Raw genomic sequence first — 21,067 nt, 5'->3', positions numbered from 1 at the left:
AAATTTCTAATTACTGCAATTATCTAATCAACCAATCACATTGCAGTTGCTTTTCAATGCAGTTAGGGTGTGGTCTTGGTCAAGACAATCTCCTGAACTCCAAACTGAATGTCAGAATGGGAAAGAAAGGTGATTTAAGCAATTTTGAGCATGGCATGGTTGTTGGTGCCAGACGGGCCGGTCTGAGTATTTCACAATCTGCTCAGTTACTGGGATTTTCACGCACAACCATTTCTAGGGTTTACAAAGAATGGTGTGAAAAGGGAAAAACATCCAGTATGCGGCAGTCCTGTGGGCGAAAATGCCTTGTTGATGCTAGAGGTCAGAGGAGAATGGGCCGACTGATTCAAGCTGATAGAAGAGCAACTTTAAATAAAATAACCACTCGTTACAACCGAGGTATGCAGCAAAGCATTTGTGAAGCCACAACACGCACAACCTTGAGGCGGATGGGCTACAACAGCAGAAGACCCCACCGGGTACCACTCATCTCCACTACAAATAGGAAAAAGAGGCTATAATTTGTACGAGCTCACCAAAATTGGACAGTTGAAGACTGGAAAAATATTGCCTGGTCTGATGAGTCTCGATTTCTGTTGAGACGTTCAAATGGTAGAGTCAGAATTTAGCGTAAACAGAATGAGAACATGGATCCATCATGCCTTGTTACCACTGTGCAGGCTGGTGCTGGTGGTGTAATGGTGTGGGGGATGTTTTCTTGGCACACATTAGGCCCCTTAGTGCCAACTGGGCATCGTTTAAATGCCACGGGCTACCTGAGCAATGTTTCTGACCATGTCCATCTCTTTATGACCACCATGTACCCATCCTCTGATGGCTACTTCCAGCAGGATAATGCACCATGTCACAAAGCTCGAATCATTTCAAATTGGTTTCTTGAACATGACAATGAGTTCACTGTACTAAAATGGCCCCCACAGTCACCAGATCTCAACCCAATAGAGCATCTTGGGGATGTGGTGGAACGGGAGTTTCGTGCCCTGGATGTGCATCCCACAAATCTCCATCAACTGCAAGATGTTATCCTATCAATATGGGCCAACATTTCTAAAGAATGCTTTCAGCACCTTGTTGAATCAATGCCATGTAGAATTAAGGCAGTTCTGAAGGTGAAAGGAGGTCAAACACCGTATTAGTATGGTGTTCCCAATAATCCTTTAGATGAGTGTAAGTGTTATATATGTTAGCAACTGGAATTAAATATAAAGTTTAATATTAAGAAAATATTTTACATTATATTAATATAAACAATTATAAACAGTAACACAAATTAAAAATACATGGTGTAAAAACATTAAATCTGATTTTAACAAGTTTGCAAGTAAAGGATTGCAAAATTTTGTATTGTGAAAATATGTACAAGTGTGCTTGAAAAAGTAAACAATATATATATATATATATATATATATATATATATATATATACATAAAACAAATAAAATTAAATATAAATGAAGAGTACTGTATAAGTACTAATACTATAGCAATAAATCATGTATTATGTATAACGGAACATAACTTTAGTTTGAGCTTGCGTTTCTCCTCTTTGTTTTTTTGGCACCAGAAAGATACTGTTTGGTTGCCATGACATTTTAAAGGAACAATATGCATAAAAATTGGCACATTTTAAAATCAGCAACGAGACTAATGACGTTGTGAGATGCAATACACACATCAGTTAAATTCATATTACCATAAAGATTAAAATATCTTTTGACAGCACCTTTTCTGTCATGCAACTTCCTAATAAGCCATTAATAAATGGTAAAGGCAGATCTAAAATGGGACATTTATAGGACATTTTTAACTTTCTATCAAACATGAGCAATACTACATGATCATTACGGCACTCCACTTCTCCCAGTATATCTCAGGCAGTGTTATGCAAATTAGTATATGGTGCTTCTGTGTATGTCTTAACCCTTTTATGTTTTTATTTATAATGTTGTTTTGTATTTATTATTGTTTTTTGCAATTTATGTATTAATTTATACAGAGCTATCCTTTTTATTTAATATGGTGAGTAATTTTTTTACCTACCATTGTTGTGAATTGTATCATGTTTAATTGGTCCATGTGTTGTGAATACAGCGTTTATGTATTCACGTTCTATTGTGGTGAGAAGGCAATGTTTTTAATTACATGCCCTTGTCGTAAGGCGGGGCACTAAGCGACCGCCTGTATTGCCTGTTGGACGGGCTGGCACTAAACTCACGCTTAACATTTTGCAAGTTACAGTTACTTTCACATAGAGTATTAAGTGCAAATGCAAACATAAAAGTAGGCGAAGTGCAGAAATGAAATTTGGCAAAAAAATAATTAAAAACCACACATAGAATCATTACAAAACAATTTTATACATAAAGTAACTTACCTCTTGAATTTTAAAGGTAAGGTTTTATAGACAGAAAATTAGTCATAATTTCTTTTTGTAGAGCACTGATCGTAAAAAAAATAACATAAAAAAACGTAAAAAACACAATGAAATACATCATCTTGTTTTGTGTGTCATTGTTAAACACTAAGTGTTCACCAAGAAAAATGAAGCCTTGGCATATTGACTAATGGGAAAATTACAGTAGGTCATGGTCACATTATGAAATTCAATGATTTGATATATTTTATGGTGTGAAATTTATTAACAGCACCTTTCCTGTTAATTGATTGATTAATGTTTAACAGCAACTAAAATAAAGTTTATTATTTTACACTATGAAAAACTTCCTATAATAAACACTTCTTCCCAGATAAATTAGTGTACATACTTTGTTTGTATAAAGCCCTTGTGTTGGTGACAAATTAGATTTAAACCCACAAAAAACAGAATGTCATTAACAAATTAGTCATCAGAATGAAAAAAGTACTCTAAACCATTATTTTATGGAGCTGCTTTGAAGCACTTTGAAAATCTTGGTAATTTACAGTCTGAGCTGTTTGGGTTGAACAGGTGAATGCTTGTCATACATATTTTTTTCTACAATGCCTAATTTGTATAAAACCTCACTGCTCATCCTCTACCCATGATGCATTAGTCAGTAATTCCCTGCTTTTTTCATTTTTCTAGGTTTTAAAATGGAAAACCAAGGACTGCTTCATGGTTCCCTTTTCTACCTGATCTTGACCAGCGCTGCTGCTGCAATCCAAACCCTGAAAGACATTAAGGACTTGGAAAACACATCAACATCCATAAAAGAATTCCCACGGCATGGCCTCATGCTTCTGCACTGGTTTGCTAACAATGTCAAAGTTGATTCTTCAACCGGAGACATGCAACTTAACTTTGATCCAGGACAAGGCGCCTATGGATTACATTGCTATGAAGATACTGACCAAAGAGCACCTTTTGCCTCTGCTGGAAGTCTTTATTATACTTTGGGTGACCTCGATCGTAAAAGCGCTCGAATGTTTCCTTTTTACGTCACACACGATTTTCACCATTCAATGGAATCTCCTCAGAAAAATGTAGATCGAGTGCTGGTTGAAGTTCAGAAAACAAATCCAACAAAAATAGAGAAGGTGTATATAACCGAGTATCATAAGAACCACAGACAAGGAGTGGGCTACAATCTCAACTGTACCTATGAGATCAGTGCTCAGCTTCTCATTCAAATTCAAGCACTTGGGACAGACATGGTATGTGATGCACATGATCCTAGACTAGACTTTAGCCTGTGTGAGTTCCTAAATCAACAACGAAAAGCTGCTGAAGTGTTAATGATATATCCAAAGACTCCAGGTCTTGAATGGTTTTTGCCCCTGGCTGGTTACAACATAGATTCGAGGTTTGATGTATATTTACGAGCATCATTCTGTGCAGTTAACCAAACTGCCAATCCAAGTTATTATTGCTCTCCACCTTCCATTAGCATAAGTGATGTCATGCACAACCAAGTCAAGCAAGAGGTAAAATCCACTTTAAAAGGGTATGCAAAGATCACATGAAGTGGAATACCAGAGAATGTTGCAAGAATTAGGCTAAAAATAGGTCTTTATAAAGGCAGCACCAATCCTGACCCCTTGAGAGAATATCCACTCAACGGAAGGACATTTGGATCCATAGACACTAGCGTACCTTTAAATCCTGGCCTTCAAGTACAGCTTTTACAAAGCGAAAAGATTCCTTACTATTTTTTTTTCAAAACCACATACTACACAGCTATCTGGAAAGGTCCAGAGCTTGATGAAGCCAACAGGATTCCTCCAGTTAATATTAGAGGATATCAGGGGAGCCTGCAGCTTTACACGAAAGATGGTTACGCCTGTGCCAGACTTTACATCAAGAAGTCCTTTATGAATTGGAAAAATGCCTTCAATAATGCTTGGGTGGGATTTTATGCTAGCGGCACAGATGATAATGCAAAATATAAAGAATATGTGTGGATTGTAAACTTTGAGAAGAGACCAGAGGATGCCTGCAATTTGGATTATGAGATTTCTGAGTATGAGTCCAGTTTGGAGATTGGCCCTGGAGTCCAGGCTCGGTTTATGTTGACCACACATTATGGCAGTGAGAAAGCCCGAACCATTCCGTGGGAGGAATAGTCACTCTTTAGATCATAGTATTGTACAGTGAAACCTTGGATTATGAGCATAATTTGTTGTGGAAGTGGGCTCGTATTCCAAAACACTTGTAAACCAAATTTAATTTTTCCATAAGAAATAATGGATACTCAAATCATTCGTTCCACAGCCCCAAAAAAATAAATACATAAAAACAATGAACAAATAAAACAAATTAACCTGCACTTTACCTCTAAAAAAAGTAAAAATTAATCCCGACAGATAAGTGTTTTCATTTATGCGCGCAGGCGCTGTGTGTGTGTGTGTGTGTGTGTGTGTGTGATGTGCATGCACACACACACACACACACACTAACGGAAAGACTGTTTTATTGTAAAAAGTTAGCAAGGAACATAGCTAATGACACTCGTGTGTACGCATACTAACGAAATCACTGCTGTGAAGTGAAAAAACAAACAAACAAATGGACCTGCACTTTACCTTTAATAAGAATCGTGACAGAGCAGTGTTTCTGTGTAGAGCAGAGAGTGTGCGTCTGTATGTGTGTGTGTGTGTGTAAATGCGAGAGGAGGAAGGGGTGGGAGTGGGGGATGTAAGGGTGAGAAATTGTGTGTGTGTTGGTGTGTGTGAAGGAGCATGGTGTCAAATTACGCGCGCACACATAGGGCCGATTAACGACAGGCTGATACAGAGAGGGATAGAGAAAATAGATCTTTACCCTCTAATAAGACTTGCTTTTGCTTTATAAGCGCGCACACACGTGTGTTATAATAAACAGTACATGCGCACTGTACAAACACGCTTATAAACACAAAATAAAATATGTTTTACACGCACACAGGTGGTCACAGTGTGTAAACAGTACACGCGCGCAAGGATGTTGATTACACCTGTAAGAACGCTTAAGACCCGGTAGGGGAGACAATTTTACCACAATTCCACAACGCAAGAGAGAGATAAACCGTTGGCTCAATTGTGATCACGTGACGCTTAGCATCAAAACAAGAAGCACATGAGTGATACTTGATACGAAAAAAGTATTTTGCCAAATGTGCAATGACATTGTATCCAAATATATATACCTTAATATGGAGTTGGTCTATAACAGCGTCCACTCTTCTTGGAAGGCTGTTAGATGTTGAAGTGTTTATGTGGGAATTCGTGTCCATTTATTCTGTAGATCATTTATGAGGTCAGACACTGGTGTTGGCCGAGAAGGCCTGGCTTGCAATCTCCTTTCTAGTTCATGTCATGTTGGAAGAGAAAAGGGCTTTCCCCAAACTGTAGCCACAAAGTTTAGTGGAGTATAGTATTGTCCAAGATGTCTTGGTATGCTAAAGCATTAAAAAATGTAACCTCTATGGACTAGTCTTTCTAGAATATAAGCCTTTGTACCTATGTAGGAGACACCATTAAATGACAGCTTAACCATTTTAAACATCATTTAAGCCACAGCTATACTACTATGTCAAAAAAAATTGTAGCTTTGTGAAGTGAGAAGTCAACCATGAACCAACAGCCAACCACCCGTCTAGCACGAGGTTTTCTGAATATTAGCATTGCTTGTATGTTTTTGTCAGTCTATTCTTATTTATATGAGTTTCTGTCATTGCTCATATTTAGCCTGTTATCCATAGAATTTCCAGTTTTAGGTCAAATTAATTTAGCTGATTTAGGTCAAACTTAAGCTTAGAACTAAATTTGAAGCACAGGTTGATTGTAAAAAGGGCAAACCAAAGCATCCTCAGGGACCAGCCTTGGGACCTTGCGATTAAGAAAACTTGTACAACCCTAAATGCCAGAATTCGTATGCAACGTGCATTGCAACATTAACTAACAAATGATCTTCACTCCAGATACACACTTTTATAATCAAATAGTTTTTGCCAGGAGTCTGGGAATACTACCAAATGGACACCATCCACTCGCTGCCCGTTAAAAATCACCTTTGCAAATGAATATGTTGTAAAACTGGCTTGTTTGTTAAAGTTGTCTCTCCTGTATGGGAATGATCTATTCCTGATATACTTGGTGAAATGTATTACTACACAATGTGTTTTATATGTGTTGATCATAAAGAGTTATGGGATCACTAGTTGTCTGGTAAGTGGCTCTTGTTGACTTGTGAAAATCTTTATAAGTCTGGCCTCGCTTTTAAAAAAGATAAAAAGGTAATTCATTTAGGAAAATCATGTACCCTGTGACAGCTAGAGATACTGTAGAGTGCTGTGCGAGGATGGTCTCTTGTAAAGACAAGTTAGTTGTTGTCCTTTTTTGCAATTGAGACAGTAGAAAAGCAGTAAAATTTGATTAGGTGATGGGTGGTGTAACAGCATCAGACCATTTCCTGTCATCAGCTTTATCCGTTAATTAGAAGAATGTGTTGGAACTGTGGAAATATAGCTGATATCAACATCATATTACTAGTACGCCTATGTCTAATTACTTTCCTTGTCTAAGCCTTTTCATAAATATTAGTTGATATGACATTTATATTATGCCTTGTACAAAATAAATCCATAAAACAAGATTAAAATTACTTCACTTTGTAATTACCTTCCATCACACCCTTCAGGAAACAGGAGTTGATTTACACACACTCACGCGCACTAAACGCACTAAATTTTACCTTGTGTAATTGAATAACGCATAAGTCATTAGAGCGAATTACAAACTCATTAGAAACTCATTCAATACACACATTAAAGTGACATTCTGTTTGAATTACCTTTTTAGCACAGCGATCACTTTCATCATTAAGCTTTTCACCTATAGACTTGATAAATAATTGATAAATGACCAAGCAGTGGGGTCATCTAAGGTTCTCTCTCTTTCTGTCTTTCTAAGGTCCCATAGATTAAAATTTTTTTAAGTTTACATGGGACTTGGTGATCTCCTAAAGTGTGTGTGTGTTAATGCTCCATATGGGGGTCACAATTTAAACTGACTTGTTCAAGCTTTTTTAAAAAAAGTTAACCCAAAATCCACATATATAAGGTGCTACTTGGAATTGTCTGTTTCTATTCAGGACATCAGAATCGCATTACCTTTCATAAACTTTTTTTAAGGTGTAACATACTGTAAATAAAAATAAAAAATAAAAAAAAAAGCCAAGTGGGTCAATATGGTGGTGCGGATAAAACTTGCATAAACTGATGCATTATGGTATACCGACTTACTACTCTGCAGTCTTCTGTGTACCTCATGAAAATCCAGAGGATTAAAAGATACATAGACAAGAAGACAGGGTAGGGGATGTAACGTCTCTGACCGCCAATTATACATCTTTCTCCATGCGTTCATCCATCATCTACAGTACGTATACCGATAATTCTGTGGATGATCTTAGAGGTGATGGATCCTATCCCAAGGAACTAGACTATCCCTAAAGTGTGTGTGTGTCATACTTCCACATCTTTTTTTGAATACTGAAACACTGGCAGCATCACAAATGTAGACCATTTGCTGGATCAGTATTGCTGTATCAATTCTGGAGCGTTCATATTTGAGGACATGCACTATGAGCTTGGCTCCAAACCTATGAGGGAAGGTATGTGACACTAAATAAATAAATACATTTCTAAATGACAATCAGCCCATGAGAAAACCCACCAAGCACGGGGAGAACACGCAAACTCCACACCCATTCAGACCCGGGCGCAAATCGAACCCTCGACCCTGAGGGTGTGAGTCACCTTGTGTCTTAATATAATTATTACAATTAGAATTAATTGATTGTCATTAAATAATTAATAATTTGAAATTGACAATTAAATGTTTCCTTTTTCTTTAAAAACTTAAAACTTAATATTTAAATGATTTTATATATTTACTTTTTTATTGAATAATGTCACATTTCACCCAAGATTATCGATTATTGGCAGCCATCTTCCGTATGCATAGTTACAAGAAAGTCTAATCTAGGCATTTCAGGGGAAAGTCCTTGTAGGGTTCTTCATGTGGTTAAGAATTCTAGCTTCTTTAATAGCTTCATAAATGAGGAACAAACCAAAGAACTCTCCAGGCTGCCACATTTTCACCAAAAGACGCAGCTGTGTTTATCGCCTCCTGATTCCATGAAGTCATGCTTTGGGATTGTTTCGGAAGTAATAAAAAAAAAAGACAAGCAATGGTATTTTTAAGAATAATTTATTGCCAGTAGTAAAGCGATTAAGCTAGTGGCAGTATTAAAAAAAAAAAATCATAAACAAGACCGAAGCATTGCTCACACACGAGCTCGAAAAAAGTCACGAGTCCACACTTCATCTCGCAAAATATAAATATACCGGGTCCCGTTCTTTTTTCTTTTATCTGGTGGAAAAATAAAGAAGTTTCAAAAGTTTTACAAAAAAAAAAAAAAAAAAAACACAAAAAAATTAAACGAGACTGACATCACAATAATAAGCAGACGCCCGTCGGAGCGGAGCAGGGAGTGTGGAGACAGTCACACACAGACATTTCCTAACTTTTTTTCTTTTTTGCACCCTCTGTATACTGTTTCTGTCCTCCAGAAAAAGCTGAAAATGACACGCCGTTTTTTGTTTTTTTCACCCCGTTGATTCTTTTTTCGAAAAATAAAAATAATAAAATATCTACAAAAAAAACTAGTCAACCTTTAAAATCAAAACTGTACAGTACCATTTACATTACAAATGAACAAACATCTGTAATAAAAAAAAAACGAACCAAAAAAAGATTGCATGGTTTTATCTTTACAATACAGACAACTATCGCATGAAATTATTCTTTTTCCTTTTCTTTTTTTTTCTTTCATGGAGAAGATGATGTGACTTTAATATCATCAGACACGGTGTGTGAAGGCAGACAGACACCTGTACACACTCGATTCCTAGTTAAATTAGCTGCTGTGCTCCAGAGGAGTAATTGTCCTCGAAAATGTCCATGCCAAAGACATCCTATTTGCTTAATGTACTTATTGTGTGTGTGTAAGCGTATGTTTTTACGGCAACAGTCTCCTGCATAAGGTTTCATTTTCAGGCACTTTTTGATTTCTGATTTCTGTTTTATGGATCCAGTGTCAGACTTCGGTGTGTTGTTGCTGCTGTTGTGGTGCTACGAGAAGCCGTCGGAATTGTGCCCCATCCTCAGCGCCGCTCTCGCAGTCACTCATCGGCGCCTCCGACTCCTCCACGTCTGAGCACGACACCGTCGAGGCGTACAGCGACAGAGAAATGTTGTCGGCCGCGGCGCTGCCGCTTTTCGGCGCCTCCGGGTCAGACGGCGGGTATTGGTGGTGAGGAAGGTAATGGTTGAGCGTGTAGAGCTGGGGTAAAGGTGGTCGCTTGCGTACCCACGAGCCTCCGGGACTAGAGGGCGCAGGGTCGAGCGTGTCGTACGTGGCGGGCGGAGGCGGAGGAGGAGGCAAGTCGTCATGGGTGGGGAAGTCGTCCGGGGGAGGAGGGAAATCGCTCTCGATGTCGTAGCCACCCGCGTAATAGTCAGTGTCTAGCAAGGCGGGGTCGTTGTACAGGGTGGGCGGAGACTCCACCACCTCATACTGAGGAAACTCCTGGATTCCAGGAAGCTGAACACTCGGCATCCAATCAGATGTGTCCCAGTGATACCCTGCAAGATGAAAGGACAAGCGGTAAATCCTGATCATATTCTTGTTTTTCAGTTCAGCTAATTCATAACATCATAAAGATCATCGTTTATCTTAATGTAACAAACTATAACTTAAGATTATATTACAATTATATAAAACGGCTACGACAAATTCGCAGCGATTTGTTCTCACCGGAAGCCAAACAGCACGAGTCGAAAAACTAGCTGAACTGAAATAAGATCTTAATTTCATCAAAAACCTCCTTTTTACTTTAATCCGGGTAAAAAATAAATGAATCGGACAAGATAACGAGACACGGTTAAACATCATGCACCATGAACAACAAACAAAATTCAGTCAGGATAAACACGTTATACACAATCAAAGATAAAACAAAACAAACCAGAAACACACAACACTGATTCTGACTGAACATGGAGTCGGAGCGCTTTCAGTATTTCAGCAAGGGAGTTTACTATTAAAAAATTCATCACACTATAACTTACTGCGCTATAACAAAATCATAATAAATATTATAAATATATATAATATATAATATTAATATAATATAATAATAAAAGAAAAATACCAAGGTTAATACCATGACATAGAGGGACGTGTTAGCATGATTTATTTTCCCTGTATTAGCTTTAAAACATTAAAACAATTTCTTTTTTCTGTTTGTTTTTTTCCTCACAGCACTGCATGCAGGTTCAGGGAGAAATCACAGGGCTTCAGGCAAACATGGAAAAAAATCAATTCACCTCTCGGGTTCTTGAGCTCATGAGACGGGAGTAACTCTTTTTTAGACGGAATCAAGCAGCAGGTACAGAGAGAAAGAAAAAGGTTAAACTTTATAAACTACACAAAGAATGAAAAAAAAGAAGGAAATACAGACATGAAGACTTTTCTAGGACGCAAAGATGCCATTCGCTTTATCAGACTGATTAAATTGGTCAAATCATAATGAGTAAATACTCATGAAGGCTTTTTTTGTTTTAATCATGAGACTTGCCTTTCATAAAAAAACATTTTAGAATAAAATAAAAAGGCATCTGTGCATCCTTTTCACCCCCCCACACACCCGACACTGCTCATTGAGACGACTGGACAATCAATCAAACGGTACCTTGGGTCTCCACCGAGCCAGCCGCCGAGCTGACCAGGTGGACTACAGTCACTATGGAGGCTTCAGGAAATGGAAGGGATGGAAGGATGGATGGATGGAGGGAGTAGATGAGAAAGAGCTAACGTTAGTGTAAGGAAAATGAAGAAGCACCTGGAGATAAAGATGACTAGTGAGACCCTCACACTGGACTCTGTTCCGTGTTGCATAAAGATTAGGATGAGAATTAGGGCTGCATGATTTGTTTGATATATTTATTTGATGGCAGTTTAAATTGCCTTTTCCACTTTGTTTTCAGTGTTTTAATCATCTAATGACACCCGATTGTTTTATCATTTTCTACCAGATCCTTCGAGGCTATTATACAACATTATACTAATATATTATTTTCTACCTTCAGATGATTTTTACACATTTTTCTTTTTTACATTATTTTAACACATCTTACTCGTCAGGTGGGGTTTGATGATTGTGGAACTATCCAACAGCAAAAATTCTGAAAACTTTAGTCCTTATTAAATGTCTGCCTTATACGCTGAACTAATGCTGCCATTTAAAGCTCGTAATTACATTTTTTTTTCAAGTTCAGCGATTTCTACTGTACCTACAAAGTGGGACCAAACATACCTGCCTTTGTCTCCAGTTTGCTCTCTATAAACTTGAAAAAAAAAAATCACTTTTTTTTTAAATTACATTTTTAATCATTTTATATATATATATATATATATATATATATATATATATATATATATATCCAAGCTAGCCAGCTAATGCTGGTATAAGTTATACCTTCGTGATGTATTTAATTATTTTAAGAAACAGTTTGGTGCTATCCATCCAACTGACACAAACTTTTAACTGTCCAAGAATTTCCGAGTTATCTTGTTTTTTGTTTTTTTTTCCTATTTTGAGGATAGACTTACAGATCAAAAGACAGAATCTGTTTTCTTTAAATATTATTTTTTAAGTAAAAACCCTTCAGACGCTGCTTGAGTTTCTGAACGACGTAATCCCTACAGGCCGTTCCCACCTTCACAAAGACTATCTCTCTATATGCTCTGATGAAGATGTGCTGATGTAGAAAGAACACGAATATTTGTTACTGTCTGCACAAGGTTCTGGATGTCCCGTGGTGAACGTTGTGACGGAGAGCAAGGCGAGTGAATACTTCGATGTCTTTGGGTTGATGGTGACACACACCGGTGATACTCATGGTTCCACTGACACTGACAGTACGCATGTATGGTACGTTACGATACGAACAGAAGGAAGGATCGGGAACAGCAGAATTCTCAAGGATAAAAAAAGAATTGTGAAGAAAGGAAAGTGTACTAGGTTTTAGGTGGAAACTGGACCAGGGTACCTTAGGTTGAAGATAAAGGAAATCAGAGGGCCAGGATTAATGGATTTAAACATTTTTAGACGCAAGTGCAACTCTAGTACCACTTCAATGCTGAGGGCTTCAATTATCTGCAGCAGCTTGGATTCAAAAATAGCCATAAAAGAAGCAAACAGAAAAAAATAACAGATAAATTAACCAAATTATCTCAAAAGGCAAATAATAAATATTAAAACAGAACAAAAAAAAAAATAAAAACACACTCATGCTTCTTTTTTATGCCCTGAGAATCAATGTTCTGCCTTTTTGTTCGCGAGGCGATCCCTTCCCTTCCTTCTCCGTGTTACGATATTTGACTTACGAGTTTAGCTAAAACCTCGCCCTGCGTCTTTGGTGCGGTTTGATCCAAATGGGGGCTAAAAATCCCAAAGCAGCGATGTTAAAGAAGGGGAGAAAAAACATGACACAAACAACATGACCCTCAAACCGTTTACTTGGGTTAGGAAAAGAGACAGGAACAACGAGGTGGTTAGTTTTCATGCTAACGTTAAAAAAAGAGTACGATGGAAACAATAAGAGTGTAGAAGACACAAGTTCAAAAGTTCAGTTTGCTTGGACATGTAAGCTCATCAAATCTTTTGTGCTGAGAAATATAGCTAACAACACACAAATTGCACAAGCGAACTTCCATATTGCATAACTTATAACTCGTTAATGTAGCTTAATATAAGATATATCATAAAATTCAGAAAATGATAATAACAATGCTAATATCAAATACAAACAAATTAGCATTTAGCTAGTAATATTATACAATCAAAACTGTTAGTCCACTTAATGATGGTTAAGGATAAACTCCAGCTAGTTAGCATTGTCTAAATTAGCTGCTTTTGGGTGAAGAACTTTAAAGGCAAAAATATTCACAGGAATTATCGAATTATCATAGAAATTATAATTTAATACTAAATAAACATATAACAAGCTTCTGCTAATTATATAACTCTTAAAGCAGGAATGATGCTAATAATGCTGATTGCTAAACAATCAAAACACACACGTACCATTGTCGTCGCAGGACTCAGACTGGAAAGAGCTGAGTGACTGCACCTCGGACATGCTGCCCCGGGTGTTATAAGGGTGACATGAGCTGTCCTCTACAACCTTCTTACTGAAACATGGATCCAGATCTACGACTTTGGCTGCAGGAAAATGAGAAACACGCATGATGAGCAACAAAGAACAAATTATCCAAACATAGAATGTCAGCTTGGTCCTTACCATCATAATCATAGTCCCAGCTGGGCTTCTGAATCGAGTCGCTGTCTGAGGCAGAGTTAGAAGGTGGAGGCGGGGGCAGGTTGGGCGCCACGCTGCAGACGGCGACGGCCTTGCGGTGTCCATGGGCAACCGGGTCAGGGTTGAAAGTGCTGAATTCTGTGTGCTCGGGAACAGCCGAGCCCTCGAACGAGCTGCGGTCCAGGTTGTTCCGAGAGTCACTCGGCACACTGGGGGTGTACGAGATGGGTCGTACAGGAACTTGGGGCGGCACATCAGAGTACACGTTTCTGCCCAGCTTAGAGTCATAATACGGATGCTGTAGGAAAGACGTGGGCAGGTGTTTGTCGTCATCGGTAGACCTTGGTTTGGTGCGCCGGCATGCTCGCTTACGGATCACGACGAACAGTAGAGCCATGATAAAGATCACCGCGACGAAGACGACAATGCCGATGACCTCCTCAAGGCCGATGTTCCAGGATGTAGAGAGCACCGGGTTGCTCATCTGGGCGTGTTGCTCACAGTGGTGACCTCCATAGCCAAGCGAGCAGTTGCACTTGTATGAGCCGTACGTGTTCTGGCACTGGCCACCGTTAGTGCATGGGTTTTTCAGACACTCGTCCACATCACTCAGGCACCTGGTCGTGCATAGAGACATTTTGTCAATGTACTACAGTATATATATATATATATATAAGTATAAAACACACAAACAAAAACGGAAATACCATCAAAATCTCTAAAGGAACCAAACTCCTTGTCTAACATGTACCATACCTGTCTCCTTGGAAGCCAGGCTCGCACTCGCACACCGGGCCATCCAGGCTGCCGATGCACCTGCCGTTGTTCTTGCAGGGGTTTTCCGTGCAGTATGGACCTAGCTGACACCTGTCATGCACCCAAGACAAATTTACAACATGAGGAAGAGCAGGAGCTAACTTGTAGTTGTACAATCCTACAAATTAAATCTCAACAACTGAACAAGTAGCCAGAAGTTTGCAAATTCAATCAAGTAGGTAAATTTAGGACATGGCATTCATTTCAGGACAAGTTTACACCAGGACTCAAAGTCACACTGCCATTCCACAGGAATGCCCTGATGCCCCACTAGCAACCTGGCAACAAGGTATATCCTGACATTCTATATTCCTTTTATATCATATAGGAATTGTGATCTGTGTGTTCTCTCACCACTGGCCAGAGTACTGGCCTCTGCACTGGCAGTAGAAGTCATCTCCACGTGGCACACATGTTCCCCCATAAAGACAGGGATTGGATGAGCAGGGGCTGATGCTGACCTCACAGTGGCTCCCCATAAACAGAGCACTGCACTTACAGAAATAACCTACAACAAACCCAGAGTAATAAATGTCAAACAAAAAAATATAGAACTGTAGCACAAATTACTTCATTAAATCTTTGCTCTTTAACTCTCCCCTTATTGCCAGGCTTCGTACCTCCATTGGGCAGTTCAGTGCAAGTTCCCCCGTTGGCGCAGGGCTCACTGGCGCAGCTCGATATCTGAGGAGGTGGGTTACATCCAGGCACGGCTTCCACTAGTTCCTCCAGCACAGAGTGGGCGCCACGAGGCTGAGATCTCAGAGGCAGCTCACGCCCGTTCAACACAATCCCCTGGAGGCAACCCCTCAGGCCGTTGGCCACACCCGCCTGCCAAACCTGTCCACCAAAGAAGACGCTGGAGTCGAGGTTGAGCGTGCGAAGGTTGCCCTGTGCTTTGCCCGAGGCAGTGTGTGTTCGGTCAAGAACCAGGCGGGCGTAGTTGCCATCCACTTCGAGAGAGACCGTGTGCCATTCGCCGTCATTCACTAACGGGCCGTGGATGAAGACGAAACCAGGCCCACTGCCGCAGTCAAACCTGTACTGCAGGTGTCCATTCACAATCTACACACACAAAATACACAATAATATACAAATAAGAGAAGACTAAGCTAATTTTCACCTTCCAATGGCACTGCTTCCTGGCATAGTGCTAACATTATATAACTCATTAGCCAAGCTGAAGGCAACGACTGCAACCTAATGTCAAGTTAACTATATAATAAGCTGATTCAACTAGCAATCTAGTTCATTCTCTCTAACTAGCATGCTATGCAAATGAAATAAAGAAAGCTAGCAACAACTATTATATTATCTATTACTTTTTTATTTAGCTTAAAAAACTTTAAATGAACTAAAATGTAAATTAAAATAGTGAAGAAAGATTAATAACCATGATAATGTAATTTTGTTTTGTTAGCCAGCTAAAATAAGGCTCTATTATATTATAAGATGTGTGTTTAAAATGTTCCCACAGGCTAAATAAGGTATGGTGCAAGAAATGTGTGTGTGTGTGTTCAACATTCTCAGAGGCTAAATGTAGCATAGTGTGGAATAGTGTGTGTAATGGGCAAAAATAGCAGGATGTTGTAATGAGGATAACATCGTAGATAAGTCTCTCTCTCTCTCTCTCTCTCTCTCTCTTTCGGTGTTCCAGTGCAGTAAAGGAATTTGTGAGAAAGCTCTCTCTCTCTCTCACTCTCTCTCTCGCCCTCTCACATCCCCAAAATAACCCTGTTTTCTGTTGAGACCTTTGAGGCGGCAATATTGAGGAGCTGATGGACAGAGTGTGTGAGAAAATAAATAATAGAGATGTTTTCTCACATACTATTAAACCCAGCTATAATAATGCTACGCTCAGTGCTACGTTTTGTGTTGCGTTAAAGGTGTGGCCTAGCCGTGAAAGAGGCATGGCATCTACCGGTCACATTCAGTGAAGCCTTTGTACTTTTCATTATAAGAAGGCGGCATGGCTTCTGTTCCTCTCAATATAATTTATGGAGGTGTGGCCTAGACAGAGACTCTGCACCTATTAGTCCTGTCGAAGAAGGTGTGGCTATCAGTAAAGAAGGTGTGGTTTCTGCTCCTGTCCATTTTAATTAATGAGGTGTGGTCTAACAGTAAAGAAGGAGTGGTCTCTGTCCCTGTCAGTCTTAATCAAAGGGGTGTGGCCTAACAGAAAAGAATGTATGGTCTTGGAACTTGTCTGTTTTAATTAAAGGGTGTGGTCTGACAGTAAAAAAGGTGTGGTCTTTGCCACCCTGTCCATTTTAATCAAAGGGGTGTGGTCTAACCTTAAAGAAGGTGTGGTTTCTGCCACCCTGTCCATTTTAATCAAAGGGGTGTGGTCCAATATAAAAGAAGTCGTGGTCTCTGGACCATCAAGAGGGTGTGGCCTAATCATAAAAAAGGTTGAGTTTCTGCCCCTGTCCATTTTAATCAAAGGGGTGTGGTCCATCAGTAAAGAGGGTCTGGTCTCTGCCCCTGTCACATTTAATGAAGTGCGTGTAAGGCGTGGCCTGTGTTAGTCATAAGGCGTATTGGACTCAAAGTTAAGTTTTTCAAAGCCAGCCTTATTCCAATAGTTAGCATCTCTGTGTACATGTGTGCGTGTGTGATGTGTGTGTGTGTGTGTGTGTGTGTGTGTTTACCTCCAGAATGCTGTAGTCAGTGCCCTTGGCGTACATGATAATGGCGCGGTCGGAGAGTGTACGCAGCCTGAGTGAGAGATTCATCTCCTCCTTATTGTCATTCTCCATCAGTCTGTAGCGCACGTAGCCGTTCCCGCTGAATGTCAGAGCCTGACCTTCTGAAACAGACACACACACACACACATGCTCATAGTTATAATGAAGAGTGTTCAATTCACTTGTAGAGTGAATTATGCAGTTGTGTTGTGCGAGGTTGTCCTTACCTGCACACTGTCCATGTTTCTCGTCTGAGCATACGCAGCTGAACGTGGTGTGTGTTGGGTCTTCCACACACTCCGTACCTTCGGGACACGGGTTCCCTATGCACAGCTTACTCAACTCTGCGCACTCAGCACCTTCGCAAACACACAAGGAATGAAGCAAATCAACTAAATAATTCAGTTCAGTAGTATTAGAAGAAATTTGGAGCGTGCATTACCACGACAAAGGCAGTCAGCTTTCCGTGTGTGGCGCGGGGTGACGAAGCTGAGCCTGGCTGTGCTGTATGTCGCCATGGTGCCCGTCTCCAAGGTCACCGTCTCCTGGCAGTGACGAGCTGGACAGTCCAATCGAGGGCAAAGTGTGTTGCCCACACGCACAATCCTCACCCCAGTTATCTCCTCAATGGCACCAGCGGAGGCGTTTAACTTCCTTACCACCACGTCCTGTGCCTGTTCTGGACTTCCTGTTTTGTCGAGAGCAAGGAGCACTTCTAGGTCACTGTGATCCGGCTGCAGGCTGACGAGCTGCACGTCGCTGCGCCGCACGCCCGCTGTGTTTCGCAGCGCTCTAGCGAAATTGCGCCAATGCTCGCCGATGAACTCTTCCGGCGCGATGGCGCCCAGGCGGATGGTCACGAGATTGATGAGGGCGGGGGCGGGGCGTACATGCACAGTGACGCGCGCCCATGTCATAAAGCGGCCGTCCGTCACGGTGGCATTGAGCAGGTAGCGCCCGGAGTCAAGGGCACCCAGAGCGACAAGACGGCCATCGGCGGGTGAAACCGAGAACAGGGCGGAGCTGTCTGAAGGGGCGGGGTCAGAGCTGATCCCGTAGGTGAGAGTGTCGTGCACATCTTGGTCTGTAGCATGAATCTTTCCCAGAACCCCGCCGCCGGCGTACTCAGCGGTCGTGGTGGTGACGAAAACATCCAGCGGGAGGATGACAGGAGGGTGGATGCTCTCCTCGATCAGGCGAACGAACACCAGCGCCGAGGAGGAGAGGGGCGGCCGGCCGGAGTCTGACACCTGAAATGGAGAGTAGATGATTCCCGGGTCATTTATAAGGTGGAACGAATTGATTCATTACAAAAAATTCTCAAATTGATTCGTTAAAAAATTACTTGAAAAAGGAAAAAAATTGACATAAAATGGATTTGTGGTAAGTGAAATGATTTCATAAGAGAAAAAAGGGATTTAATTTCATTTTACTTCAGAATACTGAGTTATTTCAAATGATAAATGAATAATTAAAGATAAATGCACGAGTATTTATAATAACTCATTACCATTGTTTTTTTTAAACCAAAAAAAAAAAAAACCTGATAAATAAACTGCTTCTTTGTTAAGACGGCGATGTTCCAGCACACCTGGCTGTGCGCAGACAGAGATTTCGATCGGGAGTAACGCAGCGACACGGCCTTCTGTTGCCAGTACAAGGAGTTATCAAGCTTTTTTATTTTTTGTTTTTGAATGTATAAACCCAGCGTGAGTTTTTTTTTCCAATGACATGTAGAAACAGCTGAAGATTTAGCCGCTGTAATTGTCTTCGCAGCGGATCATTACTGCGCTCTCGGCAAGCAGCGGGAAGCGGAGGAACACATCGATCTCTGGGGGGCACGCTGGGGGAACGCGCTGTTTGTGTATCCGGGTAAAAACCTAGACAAATCAGCAGCATCGAGCAGCTCCGATGTGTACACCTCCACTGTCTTTTAACACAGTGCTTTGTAACTTTCCCATCTTGACTTTATAGCTTAGCAATAGACCACCGTATATCTCAGTCTCACCTGGATCTCCAGGACGTAGCTGTCCTTGCTGCGGCGACTCAGGGTTCCAATGGACACCAGCGCCCCCTGGGACGTGATGTCGAACGTGTGATCCTCGTTACCGCCGGCGATGGAGAAGGAGTACGGCGGTCCGTTGTGTGACGCGTCTCGGTCCGATACGCTCAGCTGGAGGACGCTGGTCCCGACCGGACGGTTCTCCTTCAGGGGAAAAAAACACAAAGAGAACGTTTATCATGTGAATCGTGTCAATGAATCACTAAGAAGTAAAATTCACAAATCATTCTAAATCGTTTTTTTTTAAATGGTTACTTCTTATCAGGTTCCCCGAAGGTTCTTCAAAATGACCTGCAATATGACCTGTATGTGAGTGTGAGTGTGTGTTTGTGTGTACCTGGATGATGAGTGTGTAGTTGCTCTGGGAGAACACAGGCGGGTTGTCGTTGATGTCAGATACATCAATGTTGATCTTGGCAGTGCTTACATGAGCCGGGCTCCCGCTATCAGATGCCCTGACGGTCAGAGTGTAACCAGACACCTACACATAAACACACACACAGTAAGACAACAGCAAAAAAAACAATATAAAATAAAAAAATATATATCTAAAAATATGTGTGTGTGTGTGTGTACCTTCTCTCGGTCCAGATGCCGCGCCACCTTCACCTCTCCCTTCAAAGGGTCGATAGAGAAGGGGTTTCCTTGGTTGCCGCTGACGATGGTGTAGTGCACCTGGTTATTGGAGGGTCCGTCCGCATCTTCAGCCATGATCTACACACACACACACACACACTGTGTTTAAGCATCCTCATTGGCATTATACTTCAATAAGTCTTCGTTATGCCATTTTCTGGTAATGACATGTCATGAGGAGGCGGAGGCTTACCGTCAGCACCGCCTTGCCTGGCTCGCTGTCCTCGCTCACCACGGCGGCGTAAACCGACTGACTAAAAACCGGGCTGTTGTCGTTTATATCCGTCACGTTGATACTGACGACGGTCCTGTCGCTTAGAGACGGCGTTTCTTCATCTGTTGCCTCGACGGTCAGAGAGAACTCATGGGACAATTCGTAATCCAGAGGCGTTATCACGAAAATGACACCTGTACAGGAAGTAAAAGGTGTACGACACGCACCAGTTATAAGCATGACGCCTAAACAGAGGCGGAGTTAAACTTTGTTTTGTGCTTCCTGATAAAACAACCGTACCTGTGTGTGCGTCCACGCTGAACCTGCCCATTTCGTTTCCATCCACGATGGCGTAGGCGATCCGGGCTTCGGCATCACGGCTGGCCGCGTGGACACGCAGGACCTGGGTTCCCGTGGCGACGTCCTCAGGGACGGTTGCGGCGTAATCGCGCCACTGGAAGACGGGAGGGTCGTCGTTGAGGTCGAGGACGGATACGGTGACCGTGCAGGCGGCGGACAGGGGGCGGGGCCAGCCACGGTCCGTGGCACGAGCTCGGAGGGTGTACGACGCTCTGAGCTGGCGGTCGAGGGGTGCGGCCAAGCGGAGTACCCCGGAATGCTCGTCGATTGAGAAGGCTCCGTCGGCCGAATCCAGCAGGGTGTACACCAGCTCAGCGTTCCGGCCTGCACGGGGGATGAGAAGCCAAAAAAGGTACAGTTAAAAAAGTCTCGTTTTCATTTATTAATATTTCAATCATGAGCATCAGGAACCTTCTGAGGATCC

At 41.3% G+C, this 21,067-nt stretch overlaps 1 protein-coding gene across 1 annotated transcript in view; it reads right to left on the bottom strand.

Moving 5' to 3' along the window:
* Positions 1-8,671: 8,671 nt before the first annotated feature.
* Positions 8,672-21,067, bottom strand: part of fat1a (FAT atypical cadherin 1a) — a 75,666-nt gene continuing 63,270 nt past the window's right edge. The window contains exons 14-29 of the mRNA XM_053480303.1: positions 20,584-20,967; positions 20,263-20,477; positions 20,010-20,147; positions 19,771-19,914; positions 19,380-19,577; positions 17,814-18,621; positions 17,599-17,730; positions 17,336-17,493; positions 15,305-15,749; positions 15,039-15,192; positions 14,625-14,735; positions 13,851-14,485; positions 13,634-13,771; positions 11,237-11,296; positions 10,872-10,907; positions 8,672-10,127 (exon numbers count right to left, since the gene is read on the bottom strand). Coding sequence (XP_053336278.1) covers positions 9,580-10,127; positions 10,872-10,907; positions 11,237-11,296; positions 13,634-13,771; positions 13,851-14,485; positions 14,625-14,735; positions 15,039-15,192; positions 15,305-15,749; positions 17,336-17,493; positions 17,599-17,730; positions 17,814-18,621; positions 19,380-19,577; positions 19,771-19,914; positions 20,010-20,147; positions 20,263-20,477; positions 20,584-20,967 — 4,304 coding nt within the window. The 3' untranslated portion in view covers positions 8,672-9,579. The remainder of the gene's footprint in view (positions 10,128-10,871; positions 10,908-11,236; positions 11,297-13,633; positions 13,772-13,850; positions 14,486-14,624; positions 14,736-15,038; positions 15,193-15,304; positions 15,750-17,335; positions 17,494-17,598; positions 17,731-17,813; positions 18,622-19,379; positions 19,578-19,770; positions 19,915-20,009; positions 20,148-20,262; positions 20,478-20,583; positions 20,968-21,067) is intronic.

This window comes from Clarias gariepinus, chromosome 20, assembly GCF_024256425.1.
Source record: "Clarias gariepinus isolate MV-2021 ecotype Netherlands chromosome 20, CGAR_prim_01v2, whole genome shotgun sequence".
Taxonomy (NCBI): Eukaryota; Metazoa; Chordata; class Actinopteri; order Siluriformes; family Clariidae; genus Clarias; species Clarias gariepinus.
This window is presented reverse-complemented; position numbering and strand designations above follow the sequence as displayed.